Raw genomic sequence first — 27,762 nt, forward strand, 5'->3', positions numbered from 1 at the left:
TTGGAGTAAAATACATTGTATTATAAAATACATTCCAGCATAAATATTGCCAACTTTCACTGTGAAGCCACTAAAATAGATTGAAGTCTTGAGCTTTACACGTGAGAATTTATGGTCAAGCCCACTAAGGTGCCCACATAATTGATAGTTAAGAAATTGGCATATTTATTCTGTTTAGTGTGAACACTAAGCCTCACTTAGCTATCAAGATAATAACATGTAACACATAATCTGATAAGGGAAATCAGATCCAAAAGGATGGTGGAATCAAGCACGGCAAGTGAGCTCGTAAGCTCAAAACTATACCCACTGGACGACGGACGCAGACCATTCAATTTTGTAAAGTGGAGGCAAGATTCTTCTTTGGGCCATTCTTGTTTAGAGAAGAAAGAGCAGCGTATCAGCTCATCTGCTATGCAATAGCGGCACATTTATTGAAGTTCTAGGTGAGTACTAAATGGTGATTTTGAGTAGATTTCATTCATTTAATATAAGTATTAACACCCAACTCATTGAAATCCTAGATTTGTAAAGAAATTATTCAAGAACACAAAAGAGGGAAAAGGCTAGATTTTTCTACAACAAGGTTATTCTACCGCTCCCTCTTCAATTATGAAGTTCAAATGATGTTATTGAGTATTAAAAGGTGATGGGAATTTGATATTAAAATAACCCCAAAATGGGTGTTCTTGACATTAAAGAGCTAAGGAAGGGGATGATGAATTATAACTAGGGATAAGGATTGAGTTAAATAATGATTCTAATAATCTCTTTAAGTTGATACTTGCTTTAAAATGACATTTTGGAGTTAATTAAATTGTGGGAGTAATCGAAAATAAGGATATTGGATGGCTTGATGCCGATTATGAGCCCGAAAAAGAGTTATGATTAATTGTTTGAACTTGAATTGATGAAGTTAAATTGTAAATGTTATAGATTGATATCGTACATGCATAAATTGTATTGTTGGTCATTTATTGTCTTTTATTGAATAGTGGCACTTTAAATCATAATTTTTCATTTACTTGGATCAAGTGATTGTAACAAATATTGAAACTCATTATCTTGTGATTTTACAATTTATCGAGATATATTAAAAAAGATTATCATTTTATTGAAGTCAAAGGAACCTTATCAACATATAGAATTGAACTATGGGCCTTGGAAGCCAATTATCGAAAATATTTATAGGACCTATGGGTCATACAATTTAAAGAAAATATTGTTTGGGAGGACCATAGTTATTATCGCTACAGAACACACGTTTTATTGTGTACCATATATTATCTAATGAGACACCTTACTATGCTAGCACTATCGTCAAAATCCCATAATAATGGGTGAGGCAGCCTCGTGACCAGGCGATGGTTACTATCGTCAATATCCTTCGGGTGAGACGTCCAGGTTGACTGAGGGATGGTCAACATATAGACATTGATTATCATTATTATTATAACTATTGGAACTCCCTATTGAAAGATTTATAGCCTATTGAAAGCTTTACAGTCTATTGAAAGATTTATAGCCTATTGAAAGATTTACAACCTATTGAAAGATTTATAGCCTATTGAAATGTTTACGTGTTTATTAAAAGGTTTACAGTTTACTGAAATGCATTTAATGTTTATTTCTTTTCGTTATTCATTTTATGAATTGCCATACATATTTTACTTCATGTATTTTACGTATTCCTGAAGTATTGTTCCAGCCTTATCGGAAGGAGTCAATAATACTTACGGGGTACGATTTCTATGAAATTGTGCTCAGCCTCCTACGTGGGGCAACTTATTTGATATTTCAGATATCGTGGAATTGGAGTTGACATCACGAGCTAGGCGTCTTTTGCATTCTCTACTATACTTGGTAAGCTCGCTATTTTATCGTTGGGTCTATGTCTAGTGATTTTATTATGTCCATAGAGGTTCCGATGACACTGTGGGGAGGTCTAGTCATTCAGATGATATTAATATATATTTTCTTAAACTTTCATGTTCATTCCGCACTTATGTATCTTGGCTAAAGGCCTACTTATATTTTGAGTTAAAACAAAGACTTTTACCAAACGATTCAAGACGATATTTCAAATATTTAAGTGATACTTCAAACCTTGAAATAATCATGAATGGGTAGATGGGTTTAAGTGGTTCGCTCGGTGTAAGTTGAAGGCACTGGGTGCCGGTTGTGTTGTCCTTTTTGGGGCGTAACATGGTATTAGAGCACAGATAGTGTAATTCTGGTGGAAAAGTACGGTATTGGTGCAGGTACAATTCACAAGAATACTGCGACACTATTGATCATCGTTACTATTCACATGCACTATTCACATAAATGTTTTTGTGAAAAATGACATCGTAAGAAAGGAAGGTTAAGATTGACAAGTTCAATGGCAAAGATTTTGGATTCTGAAAAATACAAATAGCGGATTATTTGTACCATAAAAAATTACACTTACCTCTGACCGAGGTAAAATCAGAGTATATGGCCAAAGCGGATTGGGATCTATTAGATCGCCAAGCTCTTAGTGTGATTCGTTTGACGCTAACACGAAATGTGGCGTTTAACATCATTAACGAGAAGACCATTACATGCCTGATTAAGGTGTTATCAAATATGTACGAGAAGCCATCTGCTTCAAATAAAGTTTATTTGATGCGTCGATTGTTCAATTTAAAGATGACAGAAGGTGGATCTGTCAAGGAACATATCAATGGGTTTAATATAATATTAACTCAGTTGAGTTCTGTTAATATAACATTTGATAATGAAGTCATAGCATTGTTCTACTATTATCTCTACCGGAGAGTTGGTCTGAAATGGTAACTGCAGTTAGCAGTTCATCGGGAAATACCAAACTCAAATTGAATGATATTAGAGACTTGGTTCTAAGTGAAGATATTCGCCGAAGAGAATCAAGTGATTCCCCAGGATCTATTTTTAATACCGAAAGTAGGGGGAGAAGCAATCAAAGAGGACGAAGTCATAGTCGTGGAAGATCAAAGTCAAGGAGAAGAGGGCAATCCAAAAATTGCAAAGACATTACTTGTTGGAATTACGATAAAAAGGGTCACTACAGTAGCCAATGTAGAGAACCAAAGAAGATGAAGGAATAAAATTCAGCAAATGTAATTGCTGAACAAGTCGGTGATGCATTAATTTGTTGTGCAGACAGTCTAGTCGAATCTTGGATTCTGGACTTAGGTGCATCCTTTCACTTTACATCATGCAAAGAATTATTGCATAATTGTATTGCTGGAAAAATCGGGAAGGTTTATCTAGCAAACGGCGAACCTCTGGACATTGTTGGGAAAGGTGAAGTTCATATAAAGACTTCACAAGGCACGCTATGGAAATTGCAAAATATTTGACATGTTCCTGGCCTAAAAAAAATCTGATATCTATGGGTCAGATTAACTGTGAAGGATATACAACAACATTCAGTAACTGATCTGTCACGACCCAAAATCCAACTAGTCGTGATGGTACCTAACCCAACCCGCTAGGTAAGCCAATTAACAACTATCCAATTCCAATGATATTTAATAAGACAGTTAAGTAAAGAAATATCTGAATATTATACATTCTCCAAGGACTGGTAGTACAAATCATGAGCTTCTAAGAATAGAGTTTACAAAGCGGAAATGAAATAAATACATAGTCTATTTGAAAAGTACATAAACAGAGTTTTATAGATCTAAAGCTACCACGAACAAGAGGCAGCTACAACCGGGACGCATGTACATTTTCAATTCAGCTCCCATCGAACACCGCAACATAAGCAACCAACATCTGCACGCAAGGTGTAGAAGTGCAGTATGAGTATAACCGACCCCATGTACTCAATACGTAACAAACTTAACCTTAGGTTGAAAGTAGTGACGAGCTAACAAAAAGGGGTCGGGTCCAACACCAATATTCCACATCAGTTCATAACAATATAGTACAAGTAACAAACGAGTATCTCAGAAATAAAAGGCCCAGTTCGTTCTCAGTTCCAGAAAAATAGGCATTTCTTTTCAAGTATCTCAGTGAAAATCCAAATTTTTTACCGAAAAAGTCAAAATACATGTAAGTTTGAAAACTGTGATTTTTCCCAAAAATCCTTTCAACAATAAACAAGGTATTCCATATTTTCTTTCAGATAGCAAGTGTAAGATGCCTCTCTATGCCCATATGTAAAAATGTATGAGAAGTCATAAATGACGTGATACTATACAATATGAGGAAAAATGCATCTCTATGCATGTATGCCAAGTGTGCATGCCAAATGCGATGCAAATCAATGATAAAGATCATATGCATACTCTCAGAGTATCAATTCACTCCGTCCTCCTAGTCACTCAGCACTCGGCACTCGGCACTCGGCACTCACACTCAGTAGGTACCTGCACTCACTGGGGGTGTGCAGACTCCGGAGGGGCTCCTACAGCCCAAGCGCTATAATCCGCACGGACAACTCACGTGCCACAATATCAATATCTGGAATCGCACGGACAACTCACGTGCTGCACGGACAACTCACGTGTTATAGTAAGCCAATCTGACTCGCTGCAGCATGCAGCCCTATCCCATAATCATCCTCACAACCAGGCCCTCGGCCTCACTCAGTCATCAATCTCTCCAGTCTCTCGGGCTCACAATGTCATGATACTAGCCCTAAAACAACGATATGATGCATCAATAAATAATAACAGAGACTGAGATATGATATGCATGTGAATGCGTATGACTGAGTATGTAATGCAATGAAAGCAAATTACTCAACAACAGAAATGACCTCAGTGGGTCCCAACGGGATAAACATGTAGTCTAGACATGGTTTCTAACATAATCACAGCTCGATAACTCTAGTACTTAGAGATTTCATGATTTCAGACAAGTTCAGGTAACTGCACAGTATCACAGAAATAACGAAAATCACAGTTCACACGGTGCACGCCCACACGCTCGTCACCTCAAAATTAAACACATAACACGTATATTTAGGGTTCATACCCTCAGCTCCAAGATTAGAAGAGTTACTTACCTCGAACAAGCCAATACCAATGCCGAGCAAGCCAAACAATGCTCTAAATATGCCATCACGCGCGTAGCAACCTCCAAATAGCTCAAAACTAGCCAAAAGCAATTCAAATACATCAAATACAGCCCAAGGAAATAATTCCAAATGATAACAATCGAATCCTCAATCAAAGCCCAAAACTGGCCAAAAATCACACCGGAGCTCGCACCTCGGAACCCAACTAAACTCACAAAATTCGACAACCCATTCAAATACGAGTCCAACCATACTAGTTTCACTCAAATCCGACTCCAATTCGATGTTCAAAACTCAAAAATTCATATTATGAAACTTTAGGACAAAACCCAATTTCCTCTATAACGTTCATCAACCAATTACTAAAATCTAAGATGGATTCATGAAATGTAATCAAAACCGAGTAGAGAACACTTACCCCAATCCTTATGATGAAATTTGCTCCAAAAATTGTTCCATTCCGAAGTCCATAGCTCAATATGTGATAAAAATGACCAACCCTCGAACTTATAACATTCTGCCTAGCGATTCCACATTTGTGGACAGATCGTCGCATCTGCGACCACCGCTTCTGCGGTAAAAACTTCGCTTCTGCGAAAATAGCCTTGCCCAGCAGCCCCCGCACCTGCGGATATCAAATTCCGCTTCTGCGAAGATTTTCGCACCTGCGCTTCCAATCTCGCATCTTCGCGCACGCAGGTGCGCTACAAAAATCCGCTTATGCGGTCTTCCTCACCCATCCTCTTTTCGCTTCTACGACTCCACTAACTTTTCTGCGACCATCGCACCTGTGCAATACCAGTCGCAGGTGCGGAACACCAGAACCAGCAGCTTAGCAAAAACCAAAATGCAATGAAATGATCCGATCTCGTCCGAACTCACCCGAGTCACTCGGGACCCCATCCGGATATATCAACAAGTTCAATAACATAACACAGGCCTACTCGAGGCCTCAAATCACATATAACAACATCAAAACGACGAATCGCACCTCAACTCGAAATCAATGAACTTTGAAACTTCAAACTTCCACAACCGATGCTGAAACCTATCAAATCACGTCCGATTGACCTCAAATTTTGTACACAAGTCATATTCGACATTACGAACCTGATCCAACTTCTGGAATCAGAATCCGACCCCGATATCAAAAAGTCAACTCCCGGTCAAATTTTTCAAAATTTTCACTTTCGCCATTTCGAGCCAAATTCAACCACGGACCTCCAAATCACAATCCGGACGCGCTTCTAAGTTTAAAATCACCCAACAGAGCTAGCGGAACCATAAAAATTCCAATCCGAGGTCAAATGCTAAAAAGTCAAATTTGGTCAACTCTTTCAAATTTAAAGCTTCCTAGTTGAGAATCATTCTTCCAAATCAGTCCCGAATAACCTGAAAACCAAAACCGACAATTCACAGAAATCAAAATATATTATACGGAGCTACTCACGCCCGTAAAATACCAAGCGAAGTGCAAATGCTCAAAACGACCGATTGGGTCGTTACATTCTCCCCCACTTAAACATACGTTCGTCCTCGAACGTGTCCAGAGTTGTTCTCAAAGCTATCAAACCGCCATATAACCTTACCATGCACGTACCGGGTGTGATCCCACGTCACCCTATCCCATATAGGTTCGATAACACAACATAATTGGAATTTCTCAATTCAACCTAGCCCACAAGCCTTAGAATCCAATTTCTAACATCCGAAATTTCTTATAAGATCAGAATCTCGCATCTACATACTGTATAAGTATGAACAAGCTGTACCAAGCCGCAACCATAACCCAAGATACAATCGCATGATATATCACATAGCACAGATACTCGAAGCAATGATTTCTAATCACAGTAGCTGCTCACAACAATCCAATGCCGGTAATAAACCTCATATCAAACAAGACTCCATTCTAAAACCTTCGTACACTACCGATGATGAAAGGAACATGCAGAAACTCATAACCATTCATCAGATCAACTAGTCATAAAACTCCCTCTCCTTCGACAAGAACTATAGCAAATTTCTAAGCCGACTTTCGATATTATCCTTCCAACCATGCTGTAATCTATTCCAATAGTATCCATTCTAGGTCCAATGACCTAATCTCATCCAACACGTCTACTCTAGTAACATGACACATCAATACAATCTAAAGCCATACCCCGTGCAATCCGTGCACCAATAAGCAACATTCCAAATATACTCAATCATGGAAAATAAATGACTCAGACGAGAGAACTGTCCCGCAAACTCGACAAGTACCACCACAACACAATGCTAAGAACCTATCACACACTGTAGGACCAAAACACACGAATCTAACATGAAGGATCATGTCTCAACATAACTTTGCCGCAATGTGCGACCCCATCCAGACACTTGCCCATATGAGACACCTCGAGCCACCATGCTCAAAATCAATAACCACGTATAATTCGACATCAAGTACCCAAAGTGCATTACCATAACCATGGAGAAGCAGATGACACAATGCCACACAAAACCTGAAAGAACATAATCAATACGCCCTCAATCATGTAATACCCAACTACTCATCTCGCTCAAATTCTGCTATAAAGCCCCAAATAGAACCGCACTAGGCGTACTTATAGCCAACGAATCACAACTTCTCGTAGCATAAAAGAGTAACTCACAGATCCTTTCAGAACACGAATAAGCTCAACAATAACCAAATGGCACATCCCTCAATAATAGCAGTATGAAACTAACCAATCCGGCTCGGTGTAGAATACACATCCTAATTGGGCCTACCAATGGAACCCCTCCCCCCCCCCAAAACGACTCTGGTCACCCACAAATAGATAAATAATCCTCCAAAGGTCCACAATGACTGAATCATAACACTCATTATCATCTAGCTAGCACTGGCCACAACTTCACAGCCCACAACCATGAAATAATCTGCTCCTGAAAGGTCTCGGTTTCCAAATCCATAGAACACACGAATCACCATTTCTGATTCCATCTCCACCGCCCAAATGTCTAACACATCTCTCATACACGATCATCCCACGAGGAATACTTCTAAAATTCTTCCGTGCCATCTAGCAAAATTTGAATATCAGCAGTCGATCAACCAAGAGAGTGTCGTAATACCAATGAAGTATCCATAAATCAAAACACATTGCCCCTTCTGAAATATATACTATCATCAGGCCATACCGATTAGTAATATCGGGTTACCTAGTCATCTGAAACCGTCCATACTGCCTATGAATCTATGTCATTCCCTTCCAAACTAACCTGTGACCTTGCACATGCAAATCTCAATCCCACACAACACCGCATCTACCATGCCATCCTGTGAAGAGTACAAGAATCTCATAATCAACTCTGAGTCCCAAGCAGAATATATACCCGATCAGTCAGAATCATTCCATTTGATTTCATCCAGGAGAAATTCACTATACACCACATGCTCCTCAGGCCAGTAGGAAATATACCCCTCGAACCTTGGTAAAAACTATTGAGAACTCTTCGAAACCCATTTGCACATAACCAAGCTATCTGAACCGAATCTCTCTAACTCAACCCATCCACGCAGGTTGCCAAAACCCAAGAGCATTGCCATGAAACACCTATAGAGACTAGCTACGTCATAAGATCCAAAGAACCGATTATATCCATTACTGTGCTGATCCAACCTACTACCACGCTGTCCTATTTCTCCAAGTCCCTTCCAAATTGCCTTCAAATTGATACTTTTCCTTGTTGGAACACTACGATCCTTTACCAAAATTTACCACACAAGAGACCCTAGTATAAAACACAACGCCCTAAGGCCCATAAGCCGCTGACTTCCCTCTTAAGCACCCCAAAGCACCACAACCGTGACACACACTCTAAAGAGACCTTATGTGAACCTAAAATTGTTTCCTTCACCTTCTTGATGCTGAAATGCATAATCCACAATGGTATAAAAATGCCACAAGTCTCGACACCATCCAATATTACTCTTAGTTTCTAGTCATATACAAATCTTGAAAATTCCAAATCGCTACATATAAATCTTGAATCTATTAGAACCATTCTCGAGAGTCATCCACTCTACTCAAATCTCAATTAAACCGACCAAACGGACCGAACGACTTGTGCCCCATTAGCACACCAACACCCAAGGGAGTAAAGAGTAACCCACACTCCTAAGCAACCGAGCAAATTCCTACTCCATATACACTACATCCTTCGCGAATAACCACTCAAATTTTTTATGATTTCTCATATACCCATAGAGTGTAATACAACTTATATCCAGAAATTCCTTTACCCGAGTCATCCTCGATCTCGACCTCTGCAAGTCATAACTGATTCACCAGTATACCTCGAACCGAAACCAATACAACACATAACCGTGCAATCAACTCGTTGATAGTAGACTCCCCCACTTGGCTCAAAGCCGTGGAATAAAACATCTGACTACTTACAATAACCATACCCCATTACTACCATAATACCACAGTGAGATTCCATTAAATTCTTCATCCGCTCATGCAACACAAACCATCTAGTACCTCAAATCATCTGCAAATCCCGCGTTCATCCTCGTGATGGTTAAGCCAACTTCCATAGGCGATCCAAACTCAAATTGCAATATATATCATTTACTGGTAAAAGGGAACTCTCTACAAAACATCTTAGGGATCACACAACCTCAGGATACCTCGCAGGGGATAACCCACCTGCTTTGCCTCAAACTGGCATCTCTCTACATCCTTCCATAGTCATGACTACTACGCAATCACTTAATCTTCTTGATTCTGTACTCATCAATATGACATGAGAATCTACTTCACTCCACAACTAAACAACATGAGAGATTCCTCAATACATCCATAACTCGAGACCATACACCAAATCAAGACAGAAATCAGACACCCCATAGTCCTTTCTACATATCAAGTAAACTCTTCTCGTCACATTCGAACAATCTGAACACATCTCGCAGTCACATCATACTCACCACGTAGTCATCCAATCACAAATTCCACTAATAGGGACGCCACCGGATATATAAGTCCCAAAAACACGTGCTCACACAATTGAAATCTCGGTGCTCAAGCTACATTCAAAACCCGGCCTCAAGTCCTCCAGACTGGCCCATCATCAGCATGCCAAAATCATATCTCGCACCTCAACCATGGAATCACAAGCCGTCGTTGCACAACTGATACCGAGCGCTCATGTGCGCATACGAATGCGTGGAAGGAATTCAAAGGGTTACGCTTCAAGCTGAATCAATGCCGCACGATAAGGAAAGAAAGATGGGAAGTATATCCTAAATGTCTTGTAGCCTCTCGAAGATAGGTATGGACGTCATCATACCGATCCGCAAGACTCTACTAGACACTTGCTCATGACTTGTAGAACCTATGAACCTAGAGCTCTGATACCACATGTCACGACCCAAAATCCAACTAGTCATGATGGCACCTAACCCAACCCGCTAGGTAAGCCAATTAACAACTATCCAATTCCAATAATATTTAATAAGACAGTTAAGTAAAGAAATATCTTAATCTTATACATTTCTCAAGGACTGGTAGTACAAATCATGAGCTTCTAAGAATAGAGTTTATACAGCCGAAATGAAATATATACAGTCTGTTTGACAGATTTTTATAGATCTAAAGCTATCACGAACAAGAGGCAACTACAACCGAGACGCAGGTACATCTTTAATCCAGCTCCCATCGAACACAGCAACATTAACAACCAACGTCTGCATGCAAGGTGCAGAAATGTAGTATGAGTACAACCGACCCCATATACTCAATAAGTAACAAACTTAACCTTAGGTTGAAAGTAGTGACGAGCTAACAAAAAGAGGTCGGGTCCAACACCAATATTCCGCAACAGTTCATAACAGCATAGTATAAGTAACAAACGAGTATCTCAGAAATAAAAGTCTCAGTTCGTTCTCAATTCTAGAAAAATAGGCATTTCTTTTCCAAGTATCTCAGTGAAAATCCAAATCTTTTACCGAAAAAGCCAAAATACGAGTAAGTTTGAAAACTGTGATTTTTCCCAAAAATACTTTCAGCAATAAACAAGGTGTTCCATATTTCCTTTCAAATAGCAAGTGTAAGATGCCTCTCTATGCCCATATGTAAAAATGTATGAGAAGTCATAAATGACGTGATACTATACAACATGAGGAAAAATGCATCTCTATGCATGTATGCCAAATGCGATGCAAATCAGTGATAAAGATCATATGCATACTCTTAGAGTATCAATTCACTCCGTCCTACCAGTCACTCAGCACTCGGCACTCGCACTCAGTAGGTACCTGCGCTCACTGGGGGTGTGCAGACTCCGGAAGGGCTCCTACAGCCCAAGCGCTATAATCCGCACGGACAACTCACGTGCCATAATATCAATATCTGGAATCGTACGGACAACTCACGTGCTGCACAGACAACTCGCGTGCTATAGTAAGCCAATATGACCCGCTGCGGCATGCAGCCCGATCCCATAATTATCCTCACTACCAGGCCCTCGGCCTCTCAGTCTTCTTTGTATGAGCGCATCAGATAGCATCAGTATGATGACCCCCATTTGATTGTCCTAAAGGACACGGTGCAGCACGACGATGTCAAGGAGGTTTTTATTAGAGATGATGGGGTGTTGCGGATGCAGGGCCGGATATGTGTGCCCAATGTGGATGGTTTGCGTGAGTTGATTCTTGAGGAGGCCCACAGTTCGTGGTATTCCATTCATCCGGGTGCTGCTAAGATGTATCAGGATTTGAGGCAACACTATTGGTGGAAAAGAATGAAGAAAGATATAGTGGAGTTTGTGGCTCGTTGCTTGAACTGTCAGCAGGTGAAGTACGAGTATCAGAGGCCAAGCGGTTTGCTTTAGAGACTTGAGATCCCCGAGTGGAAGTGGGAGCGTATTACCATAGATTTCGTTGTTGGGCTCCTACAGACTTTGAAGAAATTTGATGCAGTATGGGTTATTGTGGATAGGCTGACCAAGTTGACACATTTCATACTAGTGGTGTTCACCTATTTTTCAGAGCACCCGGCTAAGATCTATATCCGGGAGATCGTACGCCTTCTTGGTGTGCTGGTGTTCCTGAGCCAAGGGTCAACCGGAAATAGCCTCTCTGCCTTCTAAAGGCAGAGGTAAGGTCTGCGAACACTCTACCCTCCCCAGACCCCATTTGTGGGACTACACTAGGTATGTTGTTGTTATTGTTGCATGGTATGGCGGTGCCCATTATCTTCGATTGAGGAACGCAGTTCACATCGCATTTCTGTAGAGCCGTGTAGCGTGATTTAGGCACACGAGTTGAGTTGAGTACAACATTTCACCCCTAAACAGACCGGCAGTCCGAGCGCACCATTTAGATACCGGAGGATATGCTATAGTTTGGAGGTTCATGGGACCAGTTCCTACCGCTTGCTGAGTTCGCCTACAACAACAACTACCAATCGAGTATTCAGATGGCTCCTTATGAGGCAGTATATGGGAAGCGGTGTCATTCTCCAGTTGGTTGGTTTGAGCCGGGAGAGGCTAGGTTGTTGGGCATTGATCTGGTTCGGGATGCCTTGGAGAAAGCCAAGTTTATTCAGGATTGACTTCATACAACTCAGTCTAGACAGAAGAGTTACACTGATCGGAGGGCTCATACTGTATCATTTATGGTGGGAGAGAGGGTTTTGCTGCGGGTTTCACCCATGAAGGGTGTGATGAGGTTCAGGAAAAAGGGCAAGTTGAGCCCTATGTGGTCTTTTTGAGATCCTTAAGAGAGTTCGTGAGGTGGCCTACAAACTTCCATTGCCACCGAGCTTATCAGCAATTCACCTGGTGTTCCGTGTCTCCATGCTCCAGAAGTATTATCGTGATCCGTCCCATGTGTTAGATTTTAACTCAGTTCAATTGGACAAGGATTTGACTTATGATGAGGAGCGGTGGCCATCTTGGACAGACATGTCCGAAAGTTTAGGTCAAAGAACATTGCTTCAATGAAGGTTCAATGGAGGGGTCATCTGGTCGAGGAGGCGATCTGGGACACCGAGCACGACATGCGGAGTAGATATCCTTACTTTTTCGTCACTTCAAGTATGTCTTTATGCACGTTTTAGGAAGAACGTTTGTTTTAAGAGGGGGTAAATGTAACGACCTGGCCGGTTGTTTTGTATATATGAGCCTTGATTCATCAATCTATCCAATTTCTCGGGCTCACAATATCATGATACTAGCTCGAAAATAATGATATGATGCATCAACAAATAACAACAGGGACTGAGATATGATATTCATGTGAATGCGTATGACTTAATATGTAATGCAATGAAAGCAGATTACTCAACAATAGAAATGACCTCAGTGGATCCCAACAAGATAAGCATGTAGCCTAGATATGGTTTCTAACATAATCACAGCTCGATAACTCTAGTACGTAGAGATTTCATGATTTCAGACAAGTTCAGGTAACTACATAGTACCACAGAAATAACGAAAATCACAGTTCACACGGTGCATGCACACACGCCCGTCACCTAGCAAGTGCGTCACCTCAAAATCAAACACATAACACGTATATTCAGGGTTTATACCCTCAACTCCAAGATTAGAAGAGTTACTTACCTCGAACAAGTGAATACCAATGCCGAGCAAGACAAACGATGCTCCAAAGATGCCATCACGCGTGTAACGACCTCCGAATGCTCAAAACTAGCCAAAAGCAACTCAAATACATCAAATACAGCCCAAGGAAACAATTCCAAATGATAACAATCGAATCCTCAATCAAAGCCCAAAACCGGCCAAAAATCACACCCGAGCCCGCGCCTCGAAACCCAACCAAACTCACAAAATCCGACAACCCATTCAATTACGAGTCCAACCATACTAATTTCACTCAAATCCGACTCCAATTCGATGTTCAAAACTTAAAAATTCATATTATGAAACTTTAGGCCAAAACTCCCAATTTTCTCTATAAAATTCATCAACCAATTACTAAAAACGAAGATGGATTCATGAAATGTAATCAAAACCGAGTAGAGAGAACTTACCCCAATCCTTATGATGAAATTTGCTCCAAAAATAGTTCCATTCTGAAGTCCATAGCTCAATATGTGATAAAAATGACCAACCCTCGAACTTATAACACTCTACACAGCGATTTCGTATTTGCGGACAGATCGTCGCATCTGTGACCACCGTTTCTGCAGTAAAAACTTCGCTTCTGCGAAAATAGCCTTGCCCAGCAACCCCCGCACTTGCGGATATCAAATTCCGCTTCTGCGAAGATTTTCGCACCTGCGCTTCTAATCTCGCATCTGTGCGCACGCAGGTGCGCTAAAACAATCCGCTTATGCGGTCTTCCTCACCCAGCCTCTTCTTGCTTCTGCGACTCTACTAACGCTTCTGCGACCATCGCACCTGCGCAATACCTATCGCAGGTGCGGAACACCAGAACCAGCAGCTTATAGCAAAAATCCAAAATGCAATGAAGTGATCCGAACCTCGTCTGATACTCACCCGAGCTACTCGGGACCCCGTCCGAATATATCAACAAGTCCAATAACATACCACGGACCTACTCATGGCCTCAAATCACACATAACAACATCAAAACGACGAATCACACCTCAACTCGAAATCAATGAACTTTGAAACTTCAAACTTTCACAACCGATGCCGAAACCTATCAAATCACGTCCGATTGTCCTCAAATTTTGCACACAAGTCACATTCGACATTATGGACCTACTCCAACTTTCAGAATTAGAATCTGACCACGATATCAAAAAGTCCACTCCCGGTCAAACTTTCCAAAATTTTCACTTTCGCCATTTCTAGCCAAATTCAACCACGGACCTCCAAATCACAATCCGGACGCGCTCCTAAGTCTAAAATCACCCAACGGAGCTAGCGGAACCATAAAAATTCCAATCCGAGGTCAAATGTTAAAAAGTCAAACTTGGTCAACTCTTTCAAATTTAAAGCTCTCTAGTTGAGAATCATTCTTCCAAATCAGTCCCGAATAACCTGAAAATCAAAATCGATGATTCACACAAATCAAAATATATTATACGGAACTAGTCACGCCTGTAAACTACCGAGCGAAGTAAAAATACTCAAAACGACCGGTTGGGTCGTTATAGGATCGTGGAAGATAACCAAAGGAAATTTGGTTGTGGTACGAGGCTTGAATAAGGGAACACCCTATGCAACTGCAATACATAGAGATACTATAGCAACAATTGATCATAGCCGTGATACAACATTATGGCACCAGAGGCTCGGGCATATGAGTGAGAAGGGAATGGAGTTATTGGCATCAAAAGAAAAGTTGCAAAACCTAAAGCATGTTGAATTAGGTTTGTGCGAAGATTATATTTACGGAAAACATAAAAGAGTTAGTTTCTCAAAGGCGGGAAGGACACCAAAGAAAGAAAAGCTGGAACTAGTGCATACAAATGTGTGGGGACCAGCTCCTGTATCTTCTCTAGGAGGCTCACGCTATTATGTCACCTTCATTGATGATTCCACAAGAAAGGTATGGGTTTATTTTCTGAAAAATAAATCTGATGTGTTTGTTACCTTCAAAAGATGGAAAGCTGAAGTTGAAAATCAGACAAGTCTATAGTTAAATGTTTGAAGTCTGATAATGGAGGAGAGTATGATAGTCAAAGGTTTAAAGCATTCTGCTCTGAGAATGGGATCAGAATGATCAAGACAGTTCCTGGAACACCGGAACGAAATGGCGTTGCTGAGAGGATGAACAGAACCCTGAATGAACGAGCCAGAAGTATGAGAATACATTCTAGATTGCCGAAGTATTTTTGGGTCGAGGCTGTTAACACGGCAACTTACCTCATAAACAGGGGACCCTCTGTACTGCTGAATTTTAAAATTTCTGAGGAGGTATGGACAGGAAAGGAGGTAACTCTCTCATATCTGAAAATTTTGTGGTTGTGTTGTGTATGTGCATGTAAACTCTAATGATAGAGATAAGTTTGATCCTAAGCCCAAGAAATGTTTCTTCATTGGCTATGGTGATGATAATTTTGGTTATCAATTTTGGGATGATCAGAATAGAAAGATCCTAAGACACAAGAATATCACATTTAATGAAAATCTGATGTACAAGGACAAGTTTGAAGTAGAACCAACCAGCACCAGCAAACAGACATCTGAAATAGTTGAGTTAGAAGAAATCTCACAAAATGAAGTGTCTAGATTACAACTGATTCTGAAATTGAAGATGAAGAACCAGAAGCCGAATCTGGATCACAACCAGAACCGGAACCAGAGATAGAATCAAATGCAGAAACAAATCTGGAGTCAGGACTTGAATCAAATTCGGGATCAGTTACTCTTGAACCTACATTAAAGAGATCTAAAAGAGTCACAAATGCTCCAGATAGGTTAACTCTTTCTCTTCACTATTTACTTTTGACTGATGCTGGAGAACCAGAGCATTTTGTTGAAGCAATGCATGTGATAGACTCTCATAAGTGGAAGCTAGCCAAGAAAGAAAAGATAAATCCTCTTCAAAATAAGAAAACATGGATACTTACAGAGTTACCAAAAGGAAAGAAAGCATTGCAGAACAAATGGGTGTACAGAGTCAAGGAAGAGCATGATGGTAATGAGAGATACAAAGCACGATTAGTAGTAAAAGGCTTTCAGCAGAAGGAAGGAATTGACTAAGTCAAATTAACTACTATCAGATTGGTGCTAAGTAGCATAGCTGCAGAAAATTTGCATTTGGAGTAGCTAGATGTTAAAACTACTTTCTTACATGGTGACCTTGAAGAAGACATCTACATAAAGCAACCTGAAGGTTTTTAAGTTTATGGTAAAGAAAACCTTGTGTGTAAGTTGAAGAAGAGTTTGTCTGATTTGAAACAAGCACCCCGACAATGGTAAAAGAAATTTGATGGATTCATGCATAATAATGGTTTCACACGATGTGAGATGGACCATTGCTGTTACAAAAATCTTGATAAATCCTATACCATTTTACTATTGTACGTTGATGATATGTTAATTGTAGGATCTAGCATAAATGAGATCAACAGGGTTAAGCAACAATTGAAGGAGAAGTTTGAAATAAAAGACTTAGGACCAGCTAAGCAAATGCTTGGGATGAGGATTAGCAGAAACAGGTATGAAAGAACCTTAAAATTGTCTCAAGAAAAGTACATACAAAAGGTACTAAGCAGGTTCAGTCTTCATGATGCAAAGACCAGAAGCACTCCACTCGGAATCTATCTTAATCTGTCGAAGGACCAATCACCTAAGACAGATGAAGAAAGAAAGTACATGTCCAAAGTTCCATATGCTTCAGCAGTAGGAAGGTCGATGTATGCTATGGTTTGCACTAGACCTGACATAGCCCATGCAGTTGGAGTTGTCAGTAGATACATGTTAGATCCAGGAAAGGAGCATTGGGAAGGTGTAAAATAGATATTGCGATATCTTAAAGGCACCTCAGGTATGGCACCTTGTTTTAAAAGGAGCAATATTATCTTACAAGGTTTTGCTGATGCAAATTTAGGCGGCAATCTGGATAGTCGAAAAAGTACCATAGGCTATGTGTTCACCTTGGGTGGTACTGCTATTAGCTGGATGTCTAGACTTCAGAAAAGTGTTGCTCTATCTACCACTGAAGCAGAGTACATGACAATCTCAGAAGCTGGAAAAGAGATGATTTGGCTCAAGAATTTTCTTAAAGATCTAGGTAAAGAGCGGCCAGAGTGTAATTCATCTTGCCAAAAATCAAGTATTTCATGCAAGATCAAAGCACATCCAGTTGAGGTATCATCATATCCAAGAGTTGATAAGTGAAGGAACTCTTTCCCTGCAGAAGATACCAGGATCGAAGAATCCATCAGACATGTTAACTAAAGTTGTCGGTGTTGACAAACTGAGGTTGTGCACCGCCTTAGTTAGCCTTCAAGATTGATAATGTGAAGGCGCCACTAGAGAATAGCAAATCTTTTTTTTTTAAATTTTCTTTCTTCTTGTATATGGGTTTGAGGGGGAGATTGAAAGGAACAAACCCAACTGTAAAAGAAATAAAAGAAAGAAGACAAAAGCTGTAAAAGAAGAAAAAGAGAAGAAAGAAAACGTGGAAAAAGAAAAACTGTAAAAGAAGACAGAGAAAAAAGGAAGAAAGAAAACACGGAAAAGTCAAAGTTGGCAGGCTGCAAATGTGAAAGAAGATTCGGCGCGCAATTTGCGGTGCCGTCCTCATCGTATTCACATTTGCTGAAAATTTTCTTTCATCAGACGTTCTGCCTATAAATAGGTATCCCTTCCTTCAATTGTATATCATCCCTCAACTTCTTTTTTCTCTTCAATTAATAAAGAGTTATTCTTTGTATGGCCGTGGAGTAGGCAAAAATTGCCGAACCACGTAAATTTTGTCTTGTCTTGTGCAATTTATTGCATTTCTCTTTTAAATATGTTTTCCCTTCTATTAGCCTGACATGCTTTCCAACACCGGATACCACATTTTTGAATGTTGTTGAGTTTTTCAAAAGGAAATAAATATTAATAAATTATAGTATAGGTTACGTGTGTGGTTATAAATTGTTGTCACTTGACAAAATATATCCAGATTCCAGATGTTGATGGATTTCAGCTCCCTGAAGGAGATATTAATTACAAAAGTGTTGGCCATAGAACTATCGAAGAATATATAACGCGACGTTTAAAGGCTTCTGAAGAACTAACATATTAGGATTGGTTTCATTTGCAAGTAGGATATCAAGCAACCATAATTAGGATAAAATTAAGTTAATGCATTTTCATTAGCAGTACCCTTATAAACATATAAATGCAGAGGCGGATCCAGAATTTGGAGGTGACGGGGCACTATTATTTTTGACATAGTCATGACTCGAGTTTGGGATTTTTTGAGGGGGAGCTTTAATCAAAAGAAAGGGGGTTTGGGGGGGAAACTAAAGAGAAAAAAAAAAGGACCAGAAACTAAAGAAAAAAAGCCAAATGAAAAGAAATCTGGGCTTACAAGGAATTGTTGGAGCTGGGCCAATTATCCAAGCATAAGAGCAGCAATAAGCTGCAGACGCAACCAGTGCCCCAAACGAGCTTTTGAGTATGAGGGTGCCTACTAAAGTATATAACCTTTTCTCAAGGTATATAACATATATATACATATAGATATAGGATTTTTGCCGAGCTTAACAGGTGCCGGTGACCCCTCTACATTCCACGTAGGTCCGCCCCTGTATAGAGGGTACGTTAAGGAAGAATAGCTTATAAGCGCAATTTGAAAAATACTATCAAAATTCTAGGATTATAATTCAAGCGCCATTGATGGAAGATAGATATTGAAAGAAGCAATCGATTATGTGAAGTATTAGGGGAAATGAAAAATCGTTTGACTCCCTTGAATTTCGGAACCATTCAAATACCACTAGTTAGATATCAATTTAATTGATAATTAGTTGAATATATACCTCCATTTGTTGTCATTTAACCAATATATATATAGAAGAACTCTAAAGTTCTAACAAATTTCAGAATTTCCAAATTAACAAGGCACTTCCCTGGAATACTAAAGAAAAAGAACACTCCAAAAGTGCAAAAATAAAAAGAAACACCAAGCACAGGTCTTATTCTGAAACTTGACATTAGTCCTCTGTCTAGAAGGTAGAGTTCTCTGGCCTGAGCTGGTAAATCTTGAACTTTAAAGATTTACTATCTCATTCTAATATTTTTCCTTTTGCTTTTTTCACTTCTTTAGGCTCATCTCAGACTTCAGTCAGAGACCTTTAAACGAGGGAAGGAAGGCCAAGGCAAATATGAAGAGTCAGAAAACAGTCGTAAGCTTTATTCCCGTTTCTATTCTTCAAAAATAGACGGTCACATCTCGTGCTTGTTTAAAACTTAGTGAAGAAGTGTTCAACATTATCCTGCTCAGTCGGTATTTCTCTCTTTATTGGAATTAGGCTCTCCTTATAATCAGTAGTCCAACAGAATCCAGAATCTAGACGTTGAAAATGATCAAATCCAAGATTTGTAACTTGTTTAACCGTCTGATCATAAAAGACCATCCTGTTAGTTTCTGTTAGTTCATAAATAAACTTATCATACTCCCAAATGCCATTAGGCCAATGCGAAGGTATAGGAGGATTCACTGTATAAACTTTGATCCAATTATTCTCTCGAATCCTAGCCCATATATCATAACAGGATGTCTGAGGCTGAGCCATATTACCAGAAGACAGCTGCAAGAGAGCCACCGCGTAACATTAGTGTCGCCCAGTGATCACCTGGAATTGGCGGTCCTGTCATTTCCCCAAACAATTCAGTCACAAAATCAAATGTCCGAACACTATACACATTGTCTTTGTTGCATATTTCTTTGCTTCTGGTCATCCAATGATATTTTCCATTTATATAAGTACAATTTTGGGACACAGATAATTGACATTCGTAAGAGTAGTTAGGTTCCAAGTATTTCCAGGAGTCATTTTTCGACGAATACAGAGCAGCAAAAATCTTAGGATAAAGATCGTTTGTCATTTCGTCCCAAAATGTTCGTAACCATACAACTTTATAGTCCTGATTCACTCTGTCTAAATCTATTCCAACCATACGGCAGCAGTCTTGAAATCTTTCTTGAAGCTCAAATTCGACACGAGGAATAAGACTACACTCTTTAGTAGCAGGATTCCACCAAGCAAACCGAACATTATCTGCAAAATGTCCTTTCTCTAATAAGAATAATCCGTCAATTGGACCATGAATATCTCTGAAATCACTAACACCTTCGCAACGATAAATCCTCCGATGGGTAGGGACACATCCTGCGTATATCTTCTCATTGAGAAAGAAGAGATCAAAAGCCCTTAAAGGCTCGGGATCATGATTGTAATCAACACCGAACTTGGCAACCGTGAGACGAGGACGAATACTCTCGCTATCAAAGTGCTTTCTGATAAAACTCGAGCTTTTTATAAGATCACGCCAACTATTGCACACACATTTGAATCGCTACAGTGATTTCACAGGTAACCTCACTACAATATGATCAGTAACAATTTCTTCTCGCGGGTAACTCTTTGTATTACTTGTCATTCTGCTCAATATATTCAAACATCCTGGTTATGAACTAGGTTTACCTGAAATAACTAAAGGACAAGATAGAACAACGGTTCTACCTGATTGATAAAGAAAATAAAATCAGCCCAACGAACTGTAACAATGTCATTCATAGTAGTAGTATTTTTTGCGCTATAGATCGTCTGAACTTACTTCTTAGCAATTGTGGGAAGAGAATTTAAATAGTATTTGTAGATCATAAAAGATAAAGAAGTGAATGATTTCCGGACATCTCTTATTTATATAATTGGACATGTAACAAGAAAACAACAAAATGAGCGTAAAATTAGCTAACAACAAGTGACTTCTTCATATAACAATGATAAAAACAAACTCCGTTCAATTCGCAAAAGACTGGGTTAAAAGTTTGACTAGCAGAAGGAGAGTAAATTCATGTATGATTGACTAGCAGAAGCAATGACTTTGTGTTATTGGTTTTAAATGTTGTTTAGATACCAGAAAGACTTGAGACTAGTTTACCAGAATAAACAATCCTCAAGCTTAAAAGGGTAATTATGGAATATTATTGAAAAATGTCCTTTGAAACCATTTTCACTAAAAAATATCGAAATACGACAGGCGAGTGTTATAAAACAAACCAGGACAGAGGTCTTTGAAATTACCTATGATATTTCAACTAATTCAAAAAATATGGAAATAACAATAGCTTTCTCGCTATTGTTAGGTTTAGAATTTTAATAATGATCAATAATCAAAAGAGCCTAGAATAATGTCATCTCACTTTGTGTGCAGATTCGCAACAGCGCTAATGAATGAAAGGAAAGAAAATCATACGAGGAAATCAGAGGAAACCAACGGCTATGTTCTTCGAACTCTGTATCAAATGGAAAGAAAATCAATCAATCAAAAAATAAGGAAGAAAAGTCAATCAATCAGACTTGCTAAAGATTCTCAAGCGTGCAAGAAAGGAAAGAGAGTCAATCAAGGATAGAGAACAAATCAAAGGGCAATCTAGGGAAGCTCTAACCAAGGATAATAAGAGGAACCAAATCTTCAAACTCAGAATGAATCTGGCCACACCTCTGAAGCTAGATCATGAGGTTACCCTTGGGTCTCACTCTTATAAATCTATGCCTCACAAGGAAAGACCTCCAATCATTGTTGCTGTGCGATCCCATAAAAGAGAAATCAGAAGACTCATCGAGCAATATAAAAGAAGAAGAAGTAGAAGGACAAGGAAGATTACGCAACTTCACATATGTTTCTATACCTTTCTAGTTCTTAGTACAAACATTGTGAACGTACTAAAATCATCACTGTTGTAAAGACTTACTGGAGATCTAAGAGAACCCTTGTGACCTAAGGAAACTAGACGTAGGTACCACACCGGTACTGAACCAGTATAATAACTGTTGTGCCTCCTTTACCTTCTGTATGTGCAATTTAATTCTGTTGCGGTTGATCCCGGTGTGAAGTTTAGTCGACTAATTCCTCTCTTAGTCAACTAAGTTTTAAAATCGGCTATAATTCACCCCCCTCTCCCTCCCCCCTCTTGTACTTTCAATTGGTATCAGAGCAAGGACTCACGAATATTGCTTAACAGCAAGTGAGGAAAAGATCATGGCATCAAACACAGTCGTTGGAGCACTATTTCAAGAAGGAACTTCTCAGGTACGACCTCCTTACTTCAATGGCCAGCACTTCTCATACTGGAAAGTTCATATGGAAACCTACACTATGTCATATGACATTAAGGTATGACGTGTGATCAAAAAGGGAAATCTTCCAATTCCGCCAAAGAAGGATATAGACGGTGAAATTATAGCATCATCTGATCCTCTCGATTGAGATGAATACACTGAAGAACAAGCAGTTGTTATCCAAGTGAATACCAAGGCAAAAAATATATTGTACAATGCAGAAGAGTATAAAAAGATATCTAGCTATGAAACTGCGAAGGAAATGTTGGACAAGTTAGAAGTCACATATGAAGGAACAAACAAAGTAAAAGAAACAAGGATTAATCTCCTAGTTCGAGATTATGAGTTGTTTCAAATGAAAGATGGAGAATCAGTTGAAGAAATGTTCTCTAGGTTCAGCAAAATCCTTGGAGACTTAAAGTCCTTTGGTAGATCAATCAGAAGTGGAGAACAAGTCAGAAAAATTCTAAGAAGTCTCCCCACGATTTGGCAACCCAAAGTTATTGCTGTGGAATATCAAGATCTTGACATGATGTCATATGATGAACTCAGAGGTGCTCTAATTACGTTTGAGAAAATACATTTAGACAGGCAAGTCCAGCAAGAAAAAAATAAGACAATTCCATTCATAGCAACTGTAGCAGAATCAGAAAATGAAGAAGAAGAAGAAGAAGAATGAGGAAAACAAAATGAGAATATAGCCATGCTCTCTAAAGTTATAACAAGCATGATGAGGAAAAATAGAATTAGCAGAAGAGGTAAATCAAATTTCAGAAAAGGGAAGATGAATAATGAAAATGACAAAAATGGTGGAAGATGTTACGAATGTGAAAAACATGGACACATTCAAGCTGAATGCCATGAGCTGAAAAAGAAAGTAAGCAGAAATTTCCAAAAGAAGAAATCCTTTGGAGCATGGAGTGATGAAGAAGAATTTGATCATGAAGAAATTGCCAACATGTGCTTCATGGCCATCAAAGAAGGTAGTGATGAAGATTCAGGCGAGCTTGATCTCATGGAAAATGAAGGAACAAGTGAGTTGCGTCTTACAACATGTCCTAACTGTAATGAACTTCAAGAATTTATTGATATTGCTCTTGCAGACATTGAGAAAGTTCTAAATGAGCTTCGAAAGATCCAAAGAGAATAAAAAGACTGGGCACTGAAATTAGAAATTTGTGAAATTGAAAGACACATGCTTCAAGATGAAGTTAATGAACTTCAACTTCAACTAAATGGATTGCGAAAATCCACCAGTCATAGTTCCGTCAAATCAAATCAGTCAGGTCCTCGTAATTTCACATCTAGAATAAGAAATTTCTCTACATGCACTTATTGTGGCAAAATTGGTCACACCTCTAACCATTGCGGGCTTAGAAATAGAGGAGAAAAAATCTCTAAAAATTCCAATAACCCCTCTTGCTTTTATTGTGGAAAACCTAGCCATACATCTAACCATTGCAGGTTTAAGAACAACAGAAGATGGGTCTGGCGACCCAAGGCCTCCAGTCAAGCTAATATTCAGAGTATTAACTATTCAGGACCCAAGCAGGCTTGGGTACCTCAAAACAAGTGATTTTGTTTTTTTGCAGGAACACCGCAAGAAAAATCGAAAAGGGAAACGGTATCTTAATAGCATATGTTCCATACATATGATATGTGACAAACGACTGTTCAAAACTGTCACTAAACTAGATGGTGGATCAGTCACTTTTGGATACAAATCAAAAGAAAATGTAATTGGAGTTGGAAGAGTCCATCTCAGCTCATCGTGTGATGTAGACGAAGTATACCTGGTAGATGAACTTGGCTACAACCAACTCATCAGTCAACTATGTGACAGTGACTATGAGGTTTGTTTTAAAAATCATGGTTGGTTTATTGAAGACGAATCAAGTAAAGTTATTCTGTCTGGAAATAATGTCTACACTCTTAGTAATATAGATAGTCTTGGAAATCATATTTGTCTAACATCTATGATTAATGATCCTTGGGTTTGGCATAGAAAACTTGGTCATGCTAGCATGTATACTATTCATAAACTTTCCAAACTTGATCTTGTCATTAGTCTTCCAAAATTAAATTTTTCAAAAGATCAAGTCTATGATGCATGTCAGCTAGGAAAATAAAACAGGTCCTCTTTTAAAGTTAAAACTTAGTTTCTACTACAAAACCTCTTCAACGTCTACATATGGACCTTTTTGGTCAAACTAGAACTGCTAGTATAGGTGGTAGAAAATATGCTTTTGTTATAGTAGATGATTTTTCTCGATTTACCTGGGTTATTTTTCTGAGTCATAAAGATGAAGCATTAAGGAATTTTGAACTCTTCTGCAAGAAAAGGTACATCGGAAAAAAGGTAATTACATATCTGCCATAAGAAGTGATCATGGAGGACAATTTGAAAGCAAAGCATTTGAAAACTTATGCAATGATCAAGGGATCTCCCACAAATTTTCATCTCCTATATCACCTCAACAAAATAGAGTGATAAAACGCAAAAATAGAACCTTGCAAGATATGGCAAGAACTATGATTGTAGAAAACTCCCTCCCACACCACTTCTGGACAGAAGCTGTAAGTACAACTTGTCACATCATTAACAGATGCTTAATTCGACCTATTCTCAAAAAGACTCCATATGAACTATGGAAAGGTAAAAGACTCAACATCAGTTATTTCTATCCTTTTGGTTGCAAATACTTTATCCACAACAATGGAAAAGACAACCATAGTAAGTTTGATCCAAAAAGCGATGAAGGTATTTTTCTTGGATACTCTCCCTCCAGTAGAGCATGTAGAGTTTTTAATAAACGTACTCTATCTATTGAAGAATCTATACATGTTGTCTTTGTGGACACTAACCCTCGCTCAAGGAATGAAAAACTTTCTGAAAATGAGAACATTTCCAATAGTTCCAAAATCTATCAATACATGTGAAAACACTCGTGATGAGATGACTGATCAGCAAGATCAGTCAACTGACAGCCGCTAGGGGTGTTCATAAAAACCCAAAAAATCGAATCAAACCAAAAACCAAACCAAGCCTGAAAAACTGAACTAAACCGACTATAGAAGTAGCTATTTCAAATTTATTATTATACCTATATATATATATATATATATATATATATATCCTAGTTTCTAAAATTTTATGGTACATGTTAATTGTTTGCACGTTTAGTACAGTTCTTTGCCTTTATATCCTAGTTTGATTGGTAGTTTTCTTTTGCTAAGTATAAGAATTCATTTCATGTTAAAAATAATCTATTTTTAATTGAGTCCTTAAATTCATCACTATTGATTCAATTATCATCAATATATTTTGATAAATGATAGATTTCTCAAAGGGCAATTGATTTGATAGTGTTACGTTAAAAATGTAGTCATCGAAATATGTGTTTGGTAGTGTATATCTCATATTTAAGAAAAAATTGATAAATAACCGAAAAACCGATAAAATTCGACATAAACCGAATTGATAAAAAATCGACTTAATTGGTTTGGTTTGGTTCTAATATTTAAAAAACCAACTTACTTGGTTTAGTTTCTTTTTAGGAAAAACCCGATCCAAATCGAACCATGAACACCTCTAACAGTCGTGTAAATAACCAGGAGCTTCCTACAGTTGAACAATCTAGTCCCATTGAAAAGGAGCCAGTATCAGTTGTTCCAAATGAGTGGAAAAGTGAGCCTGGATATCCACATATGTACATCATTGGAAATCCTCAGGAAGGCATGAAAACAAGAAGATCGCTAAAGCAGACGCAAAATATTACCATTATCTCAGTTCAAACCAAAAAAGGTAGATGAGGCCCCTGGGGACGAAAGCTGGATAACTGCAATGAAGGAAGAGCTTGATCAATTTGAGAAGAATAAAGTATGGGAACTCATTCCTAAATCTCCAAATGCATCCATTGTTGGAACAAAGTAGGTATACAGAAATAAGCTAAACGAGTCTGGACAAGTGGTACTAAATAAAGCTAGACTGGTTGCTCAAGGTTATTCACAGCAAGAAGGAATTGATTACGAGGAAACTTTCGCTCATATTGCCAGGTTTGAATCTATTCGTATCTTATTAGCTTATGCTGCTCACAAATATTTCAGACTATTTCAGATGGATGTAAAATGCACATTCTTAAATGGTTTCATCTCTGAGGAAGTATTCGTTAAGCAAACTCCAGGATTTGTAAATGAATCCTTTCTAAATCCTGTCTATAAATTATCCAAAGCCATGTACGACTAAAGCAAGCTCCTACATCTTAGTATGAAAGGTTAAGTTCATTCCTAGTCAAACATGGGTTTGATAGAGGTAATATTGATACTACACTATTTATCAAACGATCAGCTGAATGTAATTTAATTGTGCAAATCTATATAGATGATATTATTTTTGGAAGTACTAACCTTGTGTTATGTAAGGCCTTTTAAAACATCATGAAAGGAGAATTTGAAATGAGTATGATGGGAGAATTAACCTTCTTCCTTGGGCTACAAATCAAGCAAGTACAGAAAGGGACTTTCATTAGTCAAACAAAATATACAAAAGAGCTTATCAAAAAGTTTGGCATGTCTAATGCTAAGGCCATAGGGACTCCTATGAGTCCATCAACCACCTTGGATGAAGATAAATATGGTAAGAGTGTTGATGAAATAATGTATCGAGGTATGATTGGATCTCTACTCTATCTTACAGCTAGTCAACCTGATATTATGTTTAGCGTTTGCAAATATGTAAGATATCAGTTAGCTCCTAAAGAATCCCACTTGACCGATGTTAAATATATTATCAGATATCTAATAGGGACAGTCGACTATGAATTATGGTACGAAAGCTTAAATGTATTTGATCTCAAAGGTTTTTCAGACGCAGACTTTGCAGGTGATAAAATTGACAGAAAAATCACAAGTGGAACGTGCCAATTACTTGAAAAATCTCTT

At 38.7% G+C, this 27,762-nt stretch overlaps 1 protein-coding gene and 1 long non-coding RNA gene across 4 annotated transcripts; both read left to right on the plus strand.

The window, feature by feature from the left end:
• Positions 1-153: 153 nt before the first annotated feature.
• On the plus strand, positions 154-22,552 carry LOC108948305 (uncharacterized). 3 transcript variants are annotated; one of them, XR_011408783.1, is made up of 5 exons: positions 154-446; positions 525-586; positions 1,768-1,863; positions 19,800-19,878; positions 21,914-22,552. It is a non-coding gene; the product is annotated as an uncharacterized lncRNA (long non-coding RNA). The 3 variants fall into 3 exon arrangements; XR_001972999.3 differs by lacking the exon at positions 21,914-22,552 and having other exon boundaries at positions 155-446; positions 19,800-20,121; XR_011408782.1 differs by lacking the exons at positions 525-586; positions 21,914-22,552 and having other exon boundaries at positions 155-446; positions 19,800-20,121.
• A 531-nt stretch (positions 22,553-23,083) lies between these two features.
• Positions 23,084-23,500, plus strand: LOC138894535 (uncharacterized). Its single transcript, XM_070179237.1, has one exon. The coding sequence runs from the start codon at positions 23,084-23,086 to the stop codon at positions 23,498-23,500; it is 417 nt and encodes a 138-aa protein (XP_070035338.1).
• The last annotated feature ends 4,262 nt before the right edge of the window (positions 23,501-27,762 follow it).

The sequence above is a fragment of the Nicotiana tomentosiformis genome, chromosome 6 (genome assembly GCF_000390325.3).
Source record: "Nicotiana tomentosiformis chromosome 6, ASM39032v3, whole genome shotgun sequence".
NCBI classification, from domain to species: domain Eukaryota; kingdom Viridiplantae; phylum Streptophyta; class Magnoliopsida; order Solanales; family Solanaceae; genus Nicotiana; species Nicotiana tomentosiformis.

What these genes read in the sequence shown, in the direction of transcription:
- LOC138894535 (XM_070179237.1), top strand. Translation starts at nt 23,084, where the DNA reads ATGTTGGACAAGTTAGAAGTCACATATGAAGGAACAAACAAAGTAAAA.